This window comes from Salvelinus namaycush, unplaced genomic scaffold, assembly GCF_016432855.1.
Source record: "Salvelinus namaycush isolate Seneca unplaced genomic scaffold, SaNama_1.0 Scaffold1607, whole genome shotgun sequence".
Lineage (NCBI taxonomy): Eukaryota > Metazoa > Chordata > Actinopteri > Salmoniformes > Salmonidae > Salvelinus > Salvelinus namaycush.
The window spans coordinates 32,014-53,035 of record NW_024058350.1 but is presented as its reverse complement, the minus strand read 5'-3'; the positions used below and the strand labels follow the sequence as shown (position 1 = coordinate 53,035).

Sequence of the window (21,022 nt, the reverse complement as noted above, 5' to 3'; positions counted from 1 at the left end):
GGGAGAGATAGATTTAGAGACAGAGGAAGAGATACAGACAGATGACATGTCTCTAGGCTGTCTCTGGTCAGATTCCTGCTCTACGCAGATGACCTTGATCTACTGTCAATAACAGATCAAGGTCTACAGGAACAACTTAACATTCTTTAGGAAATACAGCATCAACTGGCCAATCAACAGCAACTTTCAGAAAACCAACGTCGGGATTTTCCAGAAAAAGACGAGGAAGCAGGGGGGCAGACAGTCCTCCGAATGAGGAAATACCATGGTTGAACATGTCCAGTGGTACAACTACCTGGGACAGGAAATACTACCTGGGACAGGAAATACCATGGTTGGACACGCCCAGTGGTACAACTACCTGGGACAGGAAATACCATGGTTGGACACGCCCAGTGGTACAACTACCTGGGACAGGAAATACCATGGTTGGACACGCCCAGTGGTACAACTACCTGGGACAGGAAATACCATGGTTGGACACGCCCAGTGGTACAACTACCTGGGACAGGAAATACCATGGTTGGACACGCCCAGTGGTACAACTACCTGGGACAGGAAATACCATGGTTGGACACGCCCAACTACCTGGGACAGGCAATACCATGGTTGGACACGCCCAACTACCTGGGACAGGAAATACCATGGTTGGACACGCCCAACTACCTGGGACAGGAAATACCATGGTTGGACATGTCCAGTGGTACAACTACCTGGAACAGGAAATACCATGGTTGAACACGCCCAGTGGTACAACTACCTGGGACAGGAAATACCATGGTTGGACACGCCCAACTACCTGGGACAGGAAATACCATGGTTGGACACGCCCAACTACCTGGGACAGGAAATACCATGGTTGGACATGTCCAGTGGTACAACTACCTGGAACAGGAAATACCATGGTTGGACACGCCCAATTGTTCAGCTACCTGTGTCACACCCTGACCGTAGATTGCTTTGTATGTTTCTATTTTTAGTTTGGTCAGGGTGTGATGCGGGTGGGTATTCTATGTTGTAGGTCTAGGTTTTCTGTTTCTGTGTGTTTGGCCTGGTGTGGTTCCCAATCAGAGGCAGCTGTCTATCGTTGTCTCTGATTGGGAGCCATATTTAGGTAGCCTGTTTTCCCACTTTTGTTTGTGGGTGGTTGTTTCCTGTTTAGTGTTTTGTTTCACCTTTCAGGACCGTTCGTTTGTCGTTTTTGTTGTTTGTCAAGTGTTTTTGTATTTTATAAAAAAATATGACCACTTACCACGCTGCACCTTGGTCCTCCTCTCCTTCTCCAGACGACAATCGTTACAGAACCACCCACCAATAATGGACCAAGCAGCGTGGTAAAAAGGAGGAATGGACATGGGAGGACATTCTGGACGGGAAGGGATCTTACACATGGGAGGAGATTCTGGCTGGAAGGGATCGCCTTCCATGGGAACAGGTGAAGGCAGCCAGGAGAGCGGAACCGGCGGAATGAGGGAACACGGTTGGCAAGGAAACCCGAGAGGCAGCCCCAGAATTGTTTGGGGGAGGGGAACACGGGGGAGATTGGCGGAGTCAGGTAGGAGACCTGAGCTAACTCCCCGTGCTTACCGTGGCGAGCGTCTTACTGGTCAGGCACCGTGCTATGCGGTGGAGCGCACGGTGTCTCCAGTACGTGTTCATAGCCCGGTACGTTACATCGCAGCTCCTCGCATCTGCCGGGCGAGAGTGGGCATCGAGCCAGGAAGGAGTGTGCCAGCCCTGCTCTCCAGGCCTCTAGTGCGTCTCCTCCGCCCGGGTTATCCTGCGCCAGCTCTGCACACTGTGTCTCCAGTGCGTCCTGTGCCTGCGTCCCGCACGTGCCGAGCTAGAGTTACTATCCAGCCAGGACGGGTTGTGCAGGCTCTTTGCTTGAGACCTCCAGTGTGCCTCCCAGTGTATCCGGTGCCACGGCCAAGGCCTCCTGCATGTCTCCCCAGCCTGGTGAGTCATATGCCTGTGCTAAACTCTAACCCTCCTGCATGTCTCCCCAGCCTGGTGAGTCATGTGCCTTCTCCCAGAGCAAAGCATCCAGTGCTGATCCATGGCACGAAGCCTCCAGTGATGATCCATGGCACGAAGCCTCCAGTGATGATCCATGGCAAGAAGCCTCCAGTGATGATCCATGGCAAGAAGCCTCCAGTGATGATCCATGGCAAGAAGCCTCCAGTGATGATCCATGGCACGAAGCCTCCAGTGATGATCCATAGCAAGAAGCCTCAAGTGATGATCCATGGCACGAAGCCTCCAGTGATAATCCATGGCACGAAGCCTCCAGTGATGATCCATGGCAAGAAGACTCCAGTGATGATCCATGGCAAGAAGCCTCCAGTGATGATCCATGGCACGAAGCCTCCGGTGATGATCCATGGCACGAAGCCTCCAGTGATGATCCATGGCACGAAGCCTCCGGTGATGATCCATGGCACGAAGCCTCCGGTGATGATCCATGGCACAAAGCCTCCAGTGATGATCCATGGCACGAAGCCTCCAGTGATGATCCATGGCACGAAGCCTCCAGTGATGATCCATGGCACGAAGCCTCCAGTGATGATCCATGGCAAGAAGCCTCCAGTGATGATCCATGGCAAGAAGCCTCCAGTGATGATCCATGGCACGAAGCTTCCAGTGATGATCCATGGCAAGAAGCTTCCAGTGATGATCCATGGCACGAAGCCTCCAGTGATGATCCATGGCACGAAACCTCCAGTGATGATCCATGGCAAGAAGCCTCCAGTGATGATCCATGGCATGAAGCCTCCAGTGATGATCCATGGCACGAAGCCTCCAGTGATGATCCATGGCATGAAGCCTCCTGTGATGATCCATGGCACGAGGCCTCCAGTGATGATCCATGGCACGAAGCCTCCAGTGAGGATCCATGGCACGAAGCCTCCAGTGAGGAGTTATGGCACGAGGCCTCCAACGAAGGACGTCAGTCCGGAGCCTCCAGCAACGCTCTCTAGTCCGGAGCCTCCAGCGTCGCCCTCTAGTCCGGAGCCTCCAGCGTCGCCCTCTAGCCCGGAGCCTCCAGACTGGCTGCTCCGGACTAGAGGGCGTCGCTGGAGGCTCCGGACTAGAGGGCGTCACTGGAGGCTCCGGACTAGAGGGCGTCGCTGGAGGCTCCGGGCTAGAGGGCGACGCTGGAGGCTCCGGACTAGAGGGCGACGCTGGAGGCTCCGGACTAGAGGGCGTCGCTGGAGGCTCCGGACTAGAGGGTTAGAGGGTGACGCTGGAGGCGTCATTTAATATTTAATACCAAACGAGGGAACGTAGGGAAAAGGGTGATTTCTAACCATTTCCCTTTCACAACAAGAGGAAGCCAAGGCTGTCAGATCAGCATGAAGAAGAAGCTGACCAGATCAACACGTATCAAGCAGTCTTCTTCTACAATAATGGAACTGTATTGATACAAGGCAATGATTCAAGGCTCCAGGCTGTCAACTTCTACAGTAATGGAACTGTATTGATACAAGGCAATGATTCAAGCCTCCAGGCTGTCAACTTCTACAATAATGGAACTGTATTGATACAAGGCAATGATTCAAGGCTCCAGGCTGTCAACTTCTACAGTAATGGAACTGTATTGATACAAGGCAATGATTCAAGGCTCCAGGTTTTAGAGAATGTGTTTGCTACCCTAAAAGTAGAAGCTGAACTCATCTCAGAAGCTGAGGAGAAAGTAGAGGGAATGATGGAGAAGAGCAGGCCCCACCAGCCCTACTACCCCCACCACCCCCAACAGCCTCAACACCCCCAACAGCCTCAACACCCCCACCACCCCCAACAGCCTCAACATCCCCACCACCCTCAACACCCCCAACACCCCCAACAGCCTCAACATCCCCAACATCCCCAACACCCTCAACACCCTCAACACCCCCAACACCCCCAACACCCCCAACATCCCCAACACCCCCAACACCCTCAACACCCTCAACACCCCCAACACCCCCAACACCCTCAACATCCCCAACACCCCCAACACCCCCAACACCCCCAACACCCTCAACACCCCCAACACCCCCAACACCCCCAACATCCCCAACACCCCCAACACCCCCAACACCCCCAACATCCCCAACACCCTGAACACCCTGAACATCCCCAACACCCCCAACACCCCCAACACCCTCAACACCCCCAACACCCTCAACACCCTCAACACCCCCAACACCCTCAACACCCCCAACACCCCCAACATCCCCAACATCCCCAACACCCTGAACACCCCCAACACCCCCAACACCCCCAACACCCTCAACACCCTCAACACCCCCAACACCCTCAACACCCCCAACACCCCCAACACCCCCAACACCCTCAACATCCCCAACAGCCCCAACACCCCCAACACCCTCAACAGCCCCAACATCCCCACCACCCTTAACACCCCTAACACCCCTAACACCCTTAACACCCCTAACACCCTTAACACCCTTAACACCCCTAACACCCCTAACACCCTTAACACCCCTAACACCCCTAACACCCCTAACACCCTTAACACCCCCAACACCCCCAACACCCAACACCCCCAACACCCCCAACACCCCCAACACCCCCAACACCCTCAACATCCCCAACACCCCCACCAGCTCCAACAGCCCCACCAGCTCCAACACCCTACATGAAATATGTGTTATCTCATAGTTTGATGTCTTCACTATTATTCTACAATGTAGAAAATAGTACAAATAAAGAAAAACCCTTGAATGAGTAGGTGTGTCCAAACTTTTGACCGGAAGTGTACATAAAAGTGATATTTAATTTTTTATACATTTTCAAAATATATATATATTTTTTTAAATGTTTTTGCTTTGTGATTATGGGGTATTGTGTGAAGATTAATGAGGGGAAAAAACTATTTAATCAATTTTAGAATAAGGCTGTAACGTAACAAAATGTGGAAAAAGTGAAGGGGTCTGAACAGTTTCCGAATGCACTGTACACCTTACACACCCTAATTAATAAACACGTCCAACAAAAAAAAGAGTGAAACATATTTGCTTGCTTTATTGACTTTAAAAAGCATTCGATTTTATTTGGCACAAAGGTCTATTCTACACAATTCTCCAAAGTGGGCTTGGTGGTAAGGTGTATGACTTAATAAAATGTATGTACACAGAAAACATGTGTGCAAATAAAAATAAAAAACCAAAGATTATAATTATTTTCGCAACATTGAGGTGTGAGACAAGGCTGCAGTTTGAGTCCAAACCTTTTCAACATTTACATCAATGAACTATCAGACATGTTGGACCATTCTGCAGCCCCAGGACTCACACTATTTAACCACATAGGTGAAATACCTGCTATATGCTGATGACTTGGTTCTTCTATCACCAAACACAGAAGAAGACCTTTCCAGTGGTAATGAAAACGCAAAATAAATATGTAAAATTAAAATAAACCCAGAGGAAAAACTATAAAATAGTAATGGACGAAGGAGCAATGGCTCCTCTTGAAGCCAGATAATTATTTGCCTGCCGTAGCCTGAGTTACACTGAATAACAACAGATGCATATTAGGCAGTCATTTACTTACTATTATTAGTATTACTGTTGTTGTTATTATTAAAATTATCTTGATTATTATTCAAAAACGATAGTGGAATGGGTAGTAGAGGAGAGAGAGCAAGAGAGAGAAAGGGTAGTAGAGGAGAGAGAGCAAGAGAGAGAAAGACCCTTTGAATTGAAAGACAGAGACCGACAGAGGCAGAGAGTTTTTTAAATTTTTTATTAAACCTTTATTTAACTAGGCAAGTCAGTTAAGAAAAAAATATTATTTATAATGACGGCCTACCGGGGGAATAGTGGGTTAACTGCTTTGTTCAGGGGGCAGAACGACAGATTTTTACCTTGGGATTCGATCCAGCAACCTTTCGGTTACTGGCCCTCCACTCTATCCACTAGGCTACCTGCTGGTTGCTAGTCCAACGCTCTAACCACTAGGCTACCTGCTGGTTGCTAGTCCAACGCTCTAACCACTAGGCTACCTGCTGGTTACTAGTCCAACGCTCTAACCACTAGGCTACCTGCTGGTTACTGGCCCAACGCTCTAACCACTAGGCTACCTGCTGGTTACTAGCCCAACGCTCTAACCACTAGGCTACCTGCTGGTTACTAGTCCAACACTCTAACCACTAGACTACCTGCTGGTTACTAGTCCAACGCTCTAACCACTAGGCTACCTGCTGGTTACTAGTCCAACGCTCTAACCACTAGGCTACCTGCTGGTTAGTAGTCCAACGCTCTAACCACTAGGCTACCTGCTGGTTACTAGTCCAACGCTCTAACCACTAGTCTACCTGCCACCCCTTCACTATAACCACTAGGCTACCTGCCACCCCTCCACTCTAACCACTAGGCTACCTGTTGGTTACTAGTCCAACGCTCTAACCACTAGGCTACCTGCTGGTTACTAGTCCAACGCTCTAACCACTAGACTACCTGCTGGTTACTAGTCCAACGCTCTAACCACTAGGCTACCTGCTGGTTACTAGTCCAACGCTCTAACCACTAGGCTACCTGCTGGTTACTAGTCCAACGCTCTAACCACTAGGCTACCTGCTGGTTACTAGTCCAACGCTCTAACCACTAGGCTACCTGCTGGTTACTAGTCCAACGCTCTAACCACTAGTCTACCTGCCACCCCTTCACTATAACCACTAGGCTACCTGCCACCCCTCCACTCTAACCACTAGGCTACCTGTTGGTTACTAGTCCAACGCTCTAACCACTAGGCTACCTGCCGGTTACTAGTCCAACGCTCTAACCACTAGTCTACCTGCCACCCCTTCACTATAACCACTAGGCTACCTGCCACCCCTCCACTAACCACTAGGCTACCTGCCACCCCTCCACTCTAACCACTAGGCTACCTGCCACCCCTCCACTCTAACCACTAGGCTACCTGCCACCCCTCCACTCTAACCACTAGTCTACCTGCCACCCCTCCACTCTAACCACTAGGCTACCTACCACCCCTCCACTCTAACCACTAGGCTACCTGCCTCCCCTCCACTCTAACCACTAGGCTACCTGCCGAGAGAGTAGAGGTAACACCACTACCGTTATCTGACACACACACACTTCTGCCTTTTTGATTTCTTCTCTTAAACCGTTAAAGCTATCAACACCAATCAAATGTAAAAATGTGCAAACAGTCCACACGGGCTGATCAATATGTTTTCATGGGATTTCTTCAACGTTCTAAAACTCCAAAAAACATGAATAAACAAGCGATGACACCCAACCTTCTATCCACTGTAAACACTGTGATTTCACACACAAATCAACTATTTTGACACCAACAAGTCAAGACAATTATAGGAGCATATCAAACCTACTCTGCTATTAAAATCAGCTATCAAAACAGAAATATCTTCTACCAATCAAAATATATAGCTATTTCAGTAACCACATCAATTTCACATCAAGAAAAAAACAACTGCAATTTTAACAACTTCCACCACTTTCACAACAATACTAGCATAGCATCTGACAATTAAAACAAAATCAACTATCTCAAAAATAAAACCCATCTAATCTTCTTCGTAAGCGTCCGTGTCCACGCACATCGCCGGGCCGGCAGTGGCGGACGGATCGCTGACTGACCCGGCTGCGTTCTTGGCCACGACTCTGAATTCATAAACCGCACACTCGTCCAGGTCTGTCACCGTATAGTGTGTGTCAGAAACGTTGGTTAAGTTGGCCTTGGTCCACCTGTCTCTTTCGCCCTCTTTCTTCTCAATCAGGTATCCTGTGACCTTGCTTCCACCATCGTATGAAGGCTTCAGCCATTCCAGTCTGATGGAAGTCTTTCTGATGTGGGTGATCCGGACGTTGGTTGGAGGCTCTGCAACAACAAATAGATTTAGAGGTTAAAATACAGTTGTTAATATATAGAAAGTTTAAAGGAAGTACACAGTGATATTGAAAAAAAAATTAATTAAAGCAAGTGTAACGTGAGGTTTTAATGATAAACAGATATAACTCAATCCTGCTGACTACGCCACACTGTGATGGACCAACCACTAGGTGATCAAGAAATGTGATGGACCAACCACTAGGTGATAAAGTAATGTGATGGACCAACCACTAGGTGATAAAATGTGATGGACCAACCACTAGGTGATAAAGAAATGTGATGGACCAACCACTAGGTGATCAAGAAATGTGATGGACCAACCACTAGGTGATAAAATGTGATGGACCAACCACTAGGTGATAAAGTAATGTGATGGACCAACCACTAGGTGATAAAATGTGATGGACCAACCACTAGGTGATAAAGAAATGTGATGGACCAACCACTAGGTGATCAAGAAATGTGATGGACCAACCACTAGGTGATAAAATGTGATGGACCAACCACTAGGTGATAAAGAAATGTGATGGACCAACCACTAGGTGATAAAGAAATGTGATGGACCACCACTAGGTGATAAAGAAATGTGATGGACGACCACTAGGTGATAAAGAAATGTGATGGACCAACCACTAGGTGATCAAGAAATGTGATGGACGACCACTAGGTGATAAAGTAATGTGATGGACCAACCACTAGGTGATAAAGAAATGTGATGGACCAACCACTAGGTGATAAAGAAATGTGATGGACCAACCACTAGGTGATAAAGAAATGTGATGGACCAACCACTAGGTGATAAAGAAATGTGATGGACCAACCACTAGGTGATAAAGAAATGTGATGGACCAACCACTAGGTGATCAAGAAATGTGATGGACGACCACTAGGTGATAAAGAAATGTGATGGACCACCACTAGGTGATAAAGAAATGTGATGGACCAACCACTAGGTGATAAAGAAATGTGATGGACCAACCACTAGGTGATAAAGAAATGTGATGGACCAACCACTAGGTGATAAAGAAATGTGATGGACCACCACTAGGTGATAAAGAAATGTGATGGACCAACCACTAGGTGATAAAGAAATGTGATGGACCAACCACTAGGTGATAAAGAAATGTGATGGACCAACCACTACTGAAAGTAACCAAGTCGCCTTACCACAAGCATCAATTGCCAGGACAGCGTCTGAGATCTTGCTAAGGGGACTGCATCCAGCTGAGTTTTCTGCTGCTACCTTGAACTCGTAGATGAGACCAGCAATGATGACGTTTGTCACTTTGAAGTGTGTGGCACGGATAACGGTTTTGTTGACCGTCTGCCACAGGATGCTGTTCTTGTCCTTCATCTGAAGGTGATATCCAATTAGTGGTCTTCCTCCATTCCAGTCCGGCTCCGTCCAGGCGACGGCGATGCTTTCTCTGGTTACAGACGTAACGATAGGGGGTGACGGAGATTCGGGGACGGCTAGAGACGAAAGAAAATAACATTTAGTATTAAATCGGTATGATACAGGGGGCGTATCTTTTACCCTGTACAATAACACGTTGTCAGGTATTCTTTATCAGTTCAAGGGGTGTCATAGTACAGCGCCCCCTAGTGGTCTGTCACAAGTATATATGTTACATATACAGTCGTGGCCAAAAGTTTTGAGGATGACACAAATATACATTTTTACAAAGTCTGCTGCCTCAGTTTGTATGATGGCAATTTGCATATACTCCAGAATGTTATGAAGAGTGATCAGATGAATTGCAAAAGAATTGCAAAGTCCCTCTTTGCCATGCAAATAAACTGAATCCCCCCCCAAAATGTCCACTGCATTTCAGCCCTGCCACAAAAGGACCAGCTGACATCATGTCAGTGATTCTCTCGTTAACACAGGTGTGAGTGTTGACGAGGACAAGGCTGGAGATCACTCTGTCATGCTGATTGAGTTCGAATAACAGACTGGAAGCTTCAAAAGGAGGGTGGTGCTTGGAATCATTGTTCTTCCTCTGTCAACCATGGTTACCTGCAAGGAAACACGTGCCGTCATCATTGCGTTGCACAAAAAGGGCTTCACAGGCAAGGATATTGCTGCCAGTAAGATTGCACCTAAATCAACCATTTATCGAATCATCAAGAACGTCAAGGAGAGCGGTTCAATTGTTGTGAAGAAGGCTTCAGGGCGCCCAAGAAAGTCCAGCAAGCACCAGGACCGTCTCCTAAAGTTGATTGAGCTGCGGGATCGGGGCACCACCAGTACAGAGCTTGCTCAGGAATGGCAGCAGGCAGGTGTGAGTGCATCTGCACGCACAGTGAGGCGAAGACTTTTGGAGGATGGCCTGGTGTCAAGAAGGGCAGCAAAGAAGCCCCTTCTCTCCAGGAAAAACATCAGGGACAGACTGATATTCTGCAAAAGGTACAGGGATTGGACTGCTGAGGACTGGGGTAAAGTCATTTTCTCTGATGAATCCCTATTCCGATTGTTTGGGGCATCCGGAAAAAAGCTTGTCCGGAGAAGACAAGGTGAGCGCTACCATCAGTCCTGTGTCATGCCAACAGTAAAGCATCCTGAGACCATTCATGTGTGGGGTTGCTTCTCAGCCAAGGGAGAGGGCTCACTCACAATTTTGCCTAAGAACACAGCCATGAATAAAGAATGCTACCAACACATCCTCCGAGAGCAACTTTTCCCAACAATCCAGGAAACGTTTGGTGACGAACAATGCCTTTTCCAGCATGATGGAGCACCTTGCCATAAGGCAAAAGTGATAACTAAGTGGCTCGGGGAACAAAACATCGATCTTTTGGGTCCATGGCCAGGAAACTCCCCAGACCTTAATCCAATTGAGAACTTGTGGTCAAACCTCAAGAGGCGGGTGGACAAACAAAAACCCACAAATTCTGACAAACTCCAAGCATTGATTATGCAAGAATGGGCTGCCATCAGTCAGGATGTGGCCGAGAAGTTAATTGACAGCATGCCAGGGCAGATTGCAGAGGTCTTGAAAAAGAGGGTCGACACTGCAAATATTGACTCTTTGCATCAACTTCATGTAATTATCAATAAAAGCCTTTGACACTCATGAAATGCTTGTAATTATACTTCAGTATTCCATAGTAACATCTGACAAAAATATCTAAAGACACTGAAGCAGCAAACTTTGGGGAAATTAATATTTGTGTCATTCTCAAAACTTTTGGCCATGACTGTACACATGTATATATGTATATAAAATACAAACATAAAACATGAATAGAGTATAAAACTTACTGTAGTTGAGATCCACTTTGACGGTTGCAGAGTCGACGTACTCACTGATGCCATAGCGATTTTCAGCCCTGATTCTGAACTGGTACACCAGTCCTGTTATGAGCTTCATGATTTTCATCGCGCATTTCACAACGACCGAGGAGACTTCAGTCCAGTCGGCGTTTGTCGTTTCTCGTTTCATTATTATGTAGTTTGTGACGGGGCTTCCGCCGTCATAACGAGGAGGAAGCCACGTCAGACTCACACTGTCCTCTGTCACCTCAGACATTCCAATTGGACCAACTGGGGCGCCGGGTCTATCCAGGACCACAATGGTCACAAAAGACCTGGAGGCTCCGCTGGTGTTGGAGGCACATATGTCGTACCTTCCTGAATCAGTAGCAGCGCTCTCACGAAGACTGATGATCAGATATTCAGGAGTTACTTCAGAGTTGAATCTCATCGTTGACTTCAACACCACGTCGTCCTTCGAAAGAGATATCTTTGGCGCAGGTTTCCCAGTAAGTGGGATCTGGCATTTCAGGTTTGATCCCGCTCGGACGTAAACTATATTGTCAGGGAACTTGTTCATGTTCATCTCAGGAGGTTCTGTTGAAAGATAGACGAAGACTTGTTATTTCATTGAGGATATCAGATTTAAAATGAAACAGTCCACATGTAAGAATTAGTTTTCCAGAATGTAGTAAACTACCTATCGTGGGTTATGAATGTAGTAACCTACCTATCGTGGGTTATGAATGTAGTAACCTACCTATCGTGGGTTATGAATGTAGTAACCTACCTATCGTGGGTTATGCTCAGCAATTCTCTACCCTTAGTAACTGTAAATGTAGGTCTGGGCAACAACTCACCAAGTTGCCCTTTAACTAACACAGGGAGAGCCATTTCTGTAGGGTCACTGAATCCAGCGTGGTTTTCAGCACGAACTCTGAAAAAGTATTGAGTAGCTTCCTTCAGGTCGTACACCACAAAGTGGACGGTCTTGGTGACGCCACACTTCACCCATTTATCCTGACCGTTCTCGAGAGCATCGACTCGATAACTGGTGATTCTGCTACCTCCGTCATTCTCAGGCTTGATCCATGACAGGGACACACTTTCCTTGGTGATCTCGGTGACTTCGATGGTTTGTGGTGGGCTGGGTTTTTCTGAAATCAAGAAGAAAAAAAACTACAGTTTTTTGAAAATAACATACTAAAATGAAATTTAAAAATATACATATTGTAAAGCTTACATTTGGATTTTCAGGTCTAGCATACCTGTAATCATTGCTCCATATTTGGTCTCAGCCGGCAAGCCGATTCCATACTGGTTTTCACCAGTGACTCTGAAGTAGTACACTCCTCCCTCTTGTAGATCTGACACTCTGTAGGTCAGACGAGGACATGAATCTGTGACTCTGGTCCATCCCTTGTTGCTCACCTCACGAATATCAACAAGGTAGTTGGTGACAGCAGCACCGCCTTCGTTTTCTGGGGTATCCCAGGCAACTGTTGCAGAGCTCTTGGTAACATCCTTGACCGCAACACGGCACGGTGGACCAGGAGAGTCAAGAACCCTGACGTTTAATGTACATGTGACTTTTCCAGCAACGTTTTGTAAAGTCACCGTATATTTTCCAGAGTCATCTCTTGTTGCTTGTTCCACTGTGATAGACGTGACGGTATCAGTGGTATGGATACTGGCCCTCGCTGTCAGGTCAACATCTGCCTTGTCCCACATAACGTTAGGAACAGGCTTGCCGCTGAACGGCACAGTTAAGGTGAACGAAGTGCCGTCCTTTACAAGAAGAGTCTTTCGCATCTCATTGCTGATATTAAACTGTGGTTCCTCTTCTCTGTCCTCAGCTGCTTGTGGATCAGTAGGAGGGCTTGGCTCACTGACACCAATCCTGTTGATGGATTTGACAACAAATACATATTCTGCTCCAGATGTCAATCCAACGACAGTGAATTCAGTGTTCTCTGTGTTTGAAACACTGACACACCAGTCCTCTTCATCCGTTCTCTTATACTCAACACAGTATCCTGTTACAGCAGCTCCCCCATCGAACAACGGCTTATTCCATGAAAGAGTTACAGAAGTCTTGGTTGAGTCAATGACTTTGGGTTTAGCTGGTGCGGATGGCAGGAATTGTGGATCCTCCGCTTTTGTCAGTTTGCAAGGAATACTTGGGGGACTCAAGCCTGCAACATTTTCTGCATAGACTCTGTACTCATACTCACATCCCTCACAGAGATTGGATGCCTTGACCCTAAGGTCATTCACAGGCTTCGTGTTCACCTGTACCCAGCGCAATCCAGATTTCTCTCGTTTCTCAATAACATAGCCAGAAATGCTGCTTCCTCCGTCGGACTCAGGTCTTTTCCAGCAGATTGTCATTGTCTCACTTGATATGCTGGTGATTTCAACATCTGTTGGTGCAGCAGGGACAGTGAATGGATCGGTGGCCTTGGTTGGCTCACTCTCCAAGGTTTCTCCTTCTCCATATTCATTCACTGCCTTTACTCGGAAGATGTATTCGTTTCCTTTACGCAGACTGGTGACCTTGCATGTTGTCGCCTTCACGTCTTCATGTACCGAAGTCCAGGTGACACGGCTGGTTTCACATTTCTCAACTATATAGCGCAGAATTTCTGCACCACCGTTTTCTTGAGGTGGTCTCCAGGTCAAAGTGCATTTCTCTGCGGTCAGACCAGTGATATCCAACGGCCCAGAGGATGGTCCAGGGCGGTCCAGAACCTTACAGTTTACAGACAGGGACCTTGTACCAGCAATGTTCTGCACTGTTACAGTGTACTGACCCGAGTCTCTTCGGATAGTGTCTCTGACTAGTAATGTGGTGGTAGTGTGTGTTGAAGTGATCTCTATTCTTGCCTTGGTCTCAATACTTTGACCATCCTTTGACCATGAAATGACTGGACGTGGGCACCCAGAAACATCTGCATCGATTCTCAAAACATCTCCAGCTTTGACAATGACTAATTTCTTATACTTGTTATCCAAGACAATGCAAGGTAGAACAACGTTATCCTTGACTGTGATGGCACCTGTACATTGTGATGGCTCACTGAGTACTGCAGCAGAGTTCTTTGCAATAACACGGAAGTCATATTGAATGTCCTCCGTAAGGCCTTCGATGTCATAGCAGGTTTCCTGGAGATTGGTGAAATTGCACTTCAGCCAACAACCATCTGGAAGTTCCCTGCGTTCGACAATGTAGCCAGTCACCTTGGCTCCACCGTCATTCTCTGGCTTGGACCAAGTAAGAGAAATTGAAGTTCTTGTGATGTCCGTGACTGTGAGGTTAGCAGGAGGATCACATGGATCTCTTGCAGCTATTGGCTCAGTGGCTTTGCTGTACGGTCCAATGCCAGCAATATTCTCAGCAGAAACACGGAATTCATACTGTAAGCTTTCTTCAACGCCATTCACTTTAAATTCTGTTTCAGCAATGAGACGTCCTCTGTTAGTCTTCGTCCAGCGAATACTGCTATAGTCCTTCATTTCCAGGTGATAACCGATGATTGGACTTCCACCGTCACTGGCTGGTTCATTCCATGTAACCAACATGAAGGACTTTGTAGCTTGGGCAACATGGAGGGTAGTGGGAGGGCCAGGTGTCTCGAAGGGGTACTGTGCAACAACTGAAGCGGACTCCACAGCATGGCTCATGCCGTAGCGGTTTTCAGCTGCAATTCGGAACTGATATTCAGTGCCTTGTGTCAAACGAGGAACTTTAATAGACGTTCTGGCAACTGTGGCTGAAACAGTCTTCCATGTTGTAGTGATAATATCTCTCTTCTCTACTAAGTAGTTGCTGATTGGACATCCTCCATCGTAGAGTGGGGCATCCCAAGACAGTGAAATATAGTCAGCGTAGACTTCATCTACTTTGATTGCACCAGGTGGGCCAGGTTTATCCAAGATGGTAACAGCTATTATGGTTGATTTTCTACCAACTGTGTTGGTTAAGGTGATCTCATAGTTCCCCGATTCCTCCCTGGTTGTGTTTCTGACAGTGATTTTTGATGAGTTATTAGATGTCAGAAAGCTAACCCTGGTTGTCTCCTTCAATTCAACACCATCTTTCTTCCATGAAACCTCAGGTTCAGGTCTGCCCTTGAACGGAACATCAATCTTCAGATCGTATCCTGCCTTGACACTGAATGAGTTGCATATCAGATCTATGATGGGTTCCATTGTGTCGTCCTTTACTGGCTTGGCCAGTGGCTTCGGGTCACTCTTGTTTGTAATATTTGTTCCATATTTGGTCTCAGCCGGCAAGCCGACTCCGTACTGGTTTTCACCAGTGACTCTGAAGTAGTACACTCCTCCCTCTTGTAGATCTGACACTCTGTAGGTCAGACGAGGACATGAATCTGTGACTCTGGTCCATCCCTTGTTGCTCACCTCACGAATATCAACAAGGTAGTTGGTGACAGCAGCACCACCTTCGTTTTCTGGGGTATCCCAGGCAACTGTTGCAGAGCTCTTGGTAACATCCTTGACCGCAACACGGCACGGTGGACCAGGAGAGTCAAGAACCCTGACGTTTAATGTACATGTGACTTTTCCAGCAACGTTTTGTAAAGTCACCGTATATTTTCCAGAGTCATCTCTTGTTGCTTGTTCCACTGTGATAGACGTGACGGTATCAGTGGTATGGATACTGGCCCTCGCTGTCAGGTCAACATCTGCCTTGTCCCACATAACGTTAGGAACAGGCTTGCCGCTGAACGGCACAGTTAAGGTGAATGAAGTGCCGTCCTTTACAAGAAGAGTCTTTCGCATCTCATTGCTGATATTAAACTGTGGTTCCTCTTCTCTGTCCTCGGCTGCTTGTGGATCAGTAGGAGGGCTTGGCTCACTGACACCAATCCTGTTGATGGATTTGACAACAAATACATATTCTGCTCCAGATGTCAATCCAACGACAGTGAATTCAGTGTTCTCTGTGTTTGAAACACTGACGCACCAGTCCTCTTCATCCGTTCTCTTATATTCAACACAGTATCCTGTTACAGCAGCTCCCCCATCGAACAATGGCTTATTCCATGAAAGAGTTACAGAAGTCTTGGTTGAGTCAATGACTTTGGGTTTAGCTGGTGCGGATGGCAGGAATTGTGGATCCTCCGCTTTTGTCAGTTTGCAAGGAATACTTGGGGGACTCAAGCCTGCAACATTTTCTGCATAGACTCTGTACTCATACTCACATCCCTCACAGAGATTGGATGCCTTGACCCTAAGGTCATTCACAGGCTTCGTGTTCACCTGTACCCAGCGCAATCCAGATTTCTCTCGTTTCTCAATAACATAGCCAGAAATGCTGCTTCCTCCGTCGGACTCAGGTCTTTTCCAGCAGATTGTCATTGTCTCACTTGATATGCTGGTGATTTCAACATCTGTTGGTGCAGCAGGGACAGTGAATGGATCTGTGGCCTTGGTTGGCTCACTCTCCAAGGCTTCTCCTTCTCCATATTCATTCACTGCCTTTACTCTGAAGATATATTCGTTTCCTTTACGCAGACTGGTGACCTTGCATGTTGTCGCCTTCACGTCATCATATACCGAAGTCCAGGTGACACGGCTGGTTTCACATTTCTCAACTATATAGCGCAGAATTTCTGCACCACCGTTTTCTTGAGGTGGTCTCCAGGTCAAAGTGCATTTCTCTGCGGTCAGACCAGTGATATCCAACGGCCCAGAGGATGGTCCAGGGCGGTCCAGAACCTTACAGTTTACAGACAGGGACCTTGTACCAGCAATGTTCTGCACTGTTACAGTGTACTGACCCGAGTCTCTTCGGATAGTGTCTCTGACTAGTAATGTGGTGGTAGTGTGTGTTGAAGTGATCTCTATTCTTGCCTTGGTCTCAATACTTTGACCATCCTTTGACCATGAAATGACTGGACGTGGGCACCCAGAAACATCTGCATCGATTCTCAAAACATCTCCAGCTTTGACAATGACTAATTTCTTATACTTGTTATCCAAGACAATGCAAGGTAGAACAACGTTATCCTTGACTGTGATGGCACCTGTACATTGTGATGGCTCACTGAGTACTCCAGCAGAGTTCTTTGCAATAACACGGAAGTCATATTGAATGTCCTCCGTAAGGCCTTCGATGTCATAGCAGGTTTCCTGGAGATTGGTGAAATTGCACTTCAGCCAACAACCATCTGGAAGTTCCCTGCGTTCGACAATGTAGCCAGTCACCTTGGCTCCACCGTCATTCTCTGGCTTGGACCAAGTAAGAGAAATTGAAGTTCTTGTGATGTCCGTGACTGTAAGGTTAGCAGGAGGATCACATGGATCTCTTGCAGCTATAGGCTCAGTGGCTTTGCTGTACGGTCCAATGCCAGCAATATTCTCAGCAGAAACACGGAATTCATACTGCAAGCTTTCTTCAACGCCATTCACTTTAAATTCTGTTTCAGCAATGAGACGTCCTCTGTTAGTCTTCGTCCAGCGAATACTGCTATAGTCCTTCATTTCCAGGTGATAACCGATGATTGGACTTCCACCGTCACTGGCTGGTTCATTCCATGTAACCAACATGAAGGACTTTGTAGCTTGGGCAACACGGAGGGTAGTGGGAGGGCCAGGTGTCTCGAAGGGGTACTGTGCAACAACTGAAGCGGACTCCACAGCATGGCTCATGCCGTAGCGGTTTTCAGCTGTGATACGGAACTGATATTCAGTGCCTTGTGTCAAACGAGGAACTTTAATAGACGTTCTGGCAACTGTGGCTGAAACAGTCTTCCACGTTGTAATGATAGTATCTCTCTTCTCTACTACGTAGTTGCTGATTGGACAGCCTCCATCGTAGAGTGGGGAATCCCAAGACAGTGAAATATAGTCAGCGTAGACTTCATCTACCTTGATTGCACCAGGTGGGCCAGGTTTATCCAAGATGGTAACAGCTATTATGGCTGATTTTCTACCAACTGTGTTGGTTAAGGTGATCTCATAGTTCCCCGATTCTTCCCGGGTTGTGTTTCTGATAGTGATTTTTGATGAGTTATTAGATGTCAGAAAGCTAACCCTGGCTGTCTCCTTCAATTCAACACCATCTTTGTTCCATGAAACCTCAGGTTCAGGTCTGCTTCTAAATGGAACATCGATCTTCAGATCGTCTCCTGCCTTGACACTGAATGAGTTGCATATCAGATCTATGATGGGTTCCATTGTGTCGTCGTTTACTACAACAGCCTCTCCCAGTAGCTTAGGTTCACTCTTGCCTGTTTCATTGACCGCACTAATCCTAAATGAATATTCCTCACCTGTTAAGAGCCCATCGATAGTTGATCTCAATCCCCTTATCTCAGAACACAAAGTCCATTTGCCATCGCTCTTGGTTTGCATTTCCACTATGTAGCATTTGATTCTGCTACCACCGTCATCGTCAGGCTTTTCCCATGCGAGACTCACACTGTCGCGGGTAACATCTACAACAGTAACTTGACCGGGAGGCAAAGGAGCTTGGGATACCTTGATCGGTTCTGGTGTTTCCGCTGGCAAACCCACACCGAGCTCATTAACAGCTAGTACACGGAAATAGTAAAGTCCCCCTTCTATAAGGTTGTCAATCTTCATTCTATTTCGTCCACAGTTATCTGAAATACTGGTAAAGGCCCGTCTTTGAGCTTCTCTCTTCTCCACAATGTAATGTGTGATCTTAGCTCCGCCGTCAATCAGTGGAGGATCCCAGGACAGTGATACAGAATCTCTAGTAATGTCCTTGACTTCAATGTGCTCAGGGGCACTTGGTGAATCCAACACTGTGACATTAACGAAAACAGACTTTATACCGCTGACGTTCTCAAGAGTCAACGTATACTTGCCGGTGTCAAGTCTGTCGACAGTGTGGATGACGAGGACTGTGTAGGTGCTTGTGACCTCAATGTGTGCACGCTCAGTAAGAGGACCTTCCATCTTGGACCACTTGACTACAGGTTCAGGTCTTCCTCTGAATGGGACAAACAGACGTAGTGTTGCACACGCCCGAACTGACACCATTTTCCTAAGGTCTGAATCTAGTTCAATCTCAGGGGCCTCAAATCTCTCAGACGTCACGACAGTCCCTGGGACATCAGCTGGTTCGCCAACTCCTTCAGTGTTAATTGCACAGATGCGGAAGTTATATTCTCCATTTTCCTTCAGTGTTTTCACGGTGAAGTGTGTTTCTTCAACACCAGTCGGTGGTGTACAGGTTGTCCACTCTTCCTCCGCTACTTCCTTCCTCTCAACAACATATCCTTTGACGGCTGCTCCACCATCAGAGATGGGTTTTGTCCATGAGATGGACACGGTTGTGGTTGACTGGTCTGTCACCCTGGGGTTGTAAGGAGGACCTGGTGGGTACAAGGGGTCACAAGCTTTGATATATCCTGTTGGTTCACTTGACGCTCCGACACCAGCAGAATTCTCAGCACATACTCTGAACTCGTAGGAATGTCCCTCGGTGAGTCCGGTGCATCTGAACCGGATATCGTTAAGTCTTCTCTTGTTACACTTTGTCCATCGAACACCGTCTTTATCACGTTTTTCAACGATGTAGCCATCTATTTCTGAGCCACCGTCGTTTTCTGGCCGATTCCATGTAAGGACCATTGAGTCGCTTGTTATAGCACTTGCTTCGGGTGTGGAAGGAGCGCTGGGCGGCTTGAAAGGACAACATGCGGTAACCGGGTCTGATTCAAGAGGTTCACCGGTGCCAAACCTATTCACCGCTTTAACTCTGAAGACGTACTCAGTGCCAGGTACAAGTTTAGTCACTTTGTAGCTGACTGCTTGGGTTTCCGGTTGGACTACAGTCCATGACACGCGGTTGGTTACCCTCTTTTCAATGATATAATGGGAAACACTGGCACCGCCATCTTGTAATGGATGACACCAGTGAAGCGTGGCTTTCTCTGCAGTCACACCAGTTATCTTCATTGGACCAGAAGGCGGACCAGGTCTATCAAGAACCTTAACATTGACAGGTATCTCTTTCTTTCCAGCCACATTGCTGAGACTCAGGACGAACTGTCCGCCATCTATTCTGATGCAATCTAAAACTGTTAGAACGGTGCGTTCAAACGTTTTTACGACTTCCGTTCTTGGCGCAGTTTTATCAATTTCTTTTCCGTCTTTTAACCACTTGACTCTGGGGAGTGGCGTCCCCAGAATATCTGCTCCGATAACAAACGTTTCACCAGCATGGACGACGATGCCATCCTTAAACTTCGGATCCATTGATGCTGTCGGTGCCTCGATTTCCATGGTCGCTCTTGTTACTGATGACACAAACGGAATACCAGGTGCAAAAGGTTCACTGAGAGAGAGAGAGAGACAGAGAGAGAAAATGGGAGAGCAGGTGGGAGAAATGGAGGGAGAAAGATAAATATGTATAATCAGAAGTGATATTTTACCTTTATTTAACTAGGCAGGTCAGTTAAGAACAAATTCTTATTTTCAATGACAGCCTAGGAACAGTGGGTTAACTGTTCAGGGGCAGAACGACAGATTTTTACCTCGTCAGCTCAGGGATTCGATCTTGCAACCTTTCGGTTGCTAGTCCATCGCTCTAACCACTAGGCTACCCTGCCACCCTCCACTCTAACCACTAGTCTACCTGTCCCCCCTCCACTCTAACCACTAGTCTACCTGCCTCCCCTCCACTCTAACCACTAGTCTACCTGCCTCCCCTCCACTCTAACCACTAGGCTACCCTGCCGCCCCTCCAATCTAACCACTAGGCTACCTGCCGCCCCTCCACTCTAACCACTAGGCTACCTGCCGCCCCTCCACTCTAACCACTAGGCTACCTGCCACCCCTCCACTCTAACCACTAGGCTACCCTGCCCCCCCTCCACTCTA

General features: G+C 47.3%; 2 protein-coding genes across 2 annotated transcripts; both read right to left on the bottom strand.

Moving 5' to 3' along the window:
- Positions 1-6,973: 6,973 nt before the first annotated feature.
- LOC120037180 (titin-like) lies at positions 6,974-16,140 on the bottom strand. Its single transcript, XM_038983353.1, has 5 exons — positions 12,412-16,140; positions 12,004-12,300; positions 11,153-11,740; positions 9,055-9,360; positions 6,974-7,875 (listed from the first exon to the last, which is right to left on the bottom strand). Exons 1-5 carry the CDS (start codon positions 15,944-15,946, stop codon positions 7,562-7,564), a joined length of 5,040 nt encoding a protein of 1,679 aa, XP_038839281.1. The 5' UTR covers positions 15,947-16,140; the 3' UTR covers positions 6,974-7,561.
- LOC120037179 (titin-like) lies at positions 16,020-19,771 on the bottom strand. Its single transcript, XM_038983352.1, has 2 exons — positions 16,223-19,771; positions 16,020-16,034 (listed from the first exon to the last, which is right to left on the bottom strand). Exons 1-2 carry the CDS (start codon positions 19,769-19,771, stop codon positions 16,020-16,022), a joined length of 3,564 nt encoding a protein of 1,187 aa, XP_038839280.1.
- Between the last annotated feature and the right edge of the window lie 1,251 nt (positions 19,772-21,022).

Coding starts and splice junctions, on each gene's coding strand:
- LOC120037180 (XM_038983353.1), bottom strand. CDS start 15,946: ATGCGAAAGACTCTTCTTGTAAAGGACGGCACTTCATTCACCTTAACT. Junction 12,301..12,411: donor ATATGGAGCAATGATTACAG/GTATGCTAGACC, acceptor TCTTGATTTCAG/AAAAACCCAGCCCACCACAA. Junction 9,361..11,152: donor CAAAGTGGATCTCAACTACA/GTAAGTTTTATA, acceptor TTTCGTCTCTAG/CCGTCCCCGAATCTCCGTCA.
- LOC120037179 (XM_038983352.1), bottom strand. CDS start 19,771: ATGGTCCTTACATGGAATCGGCCAGAAAACGACGGTGGCTCAGAAATA.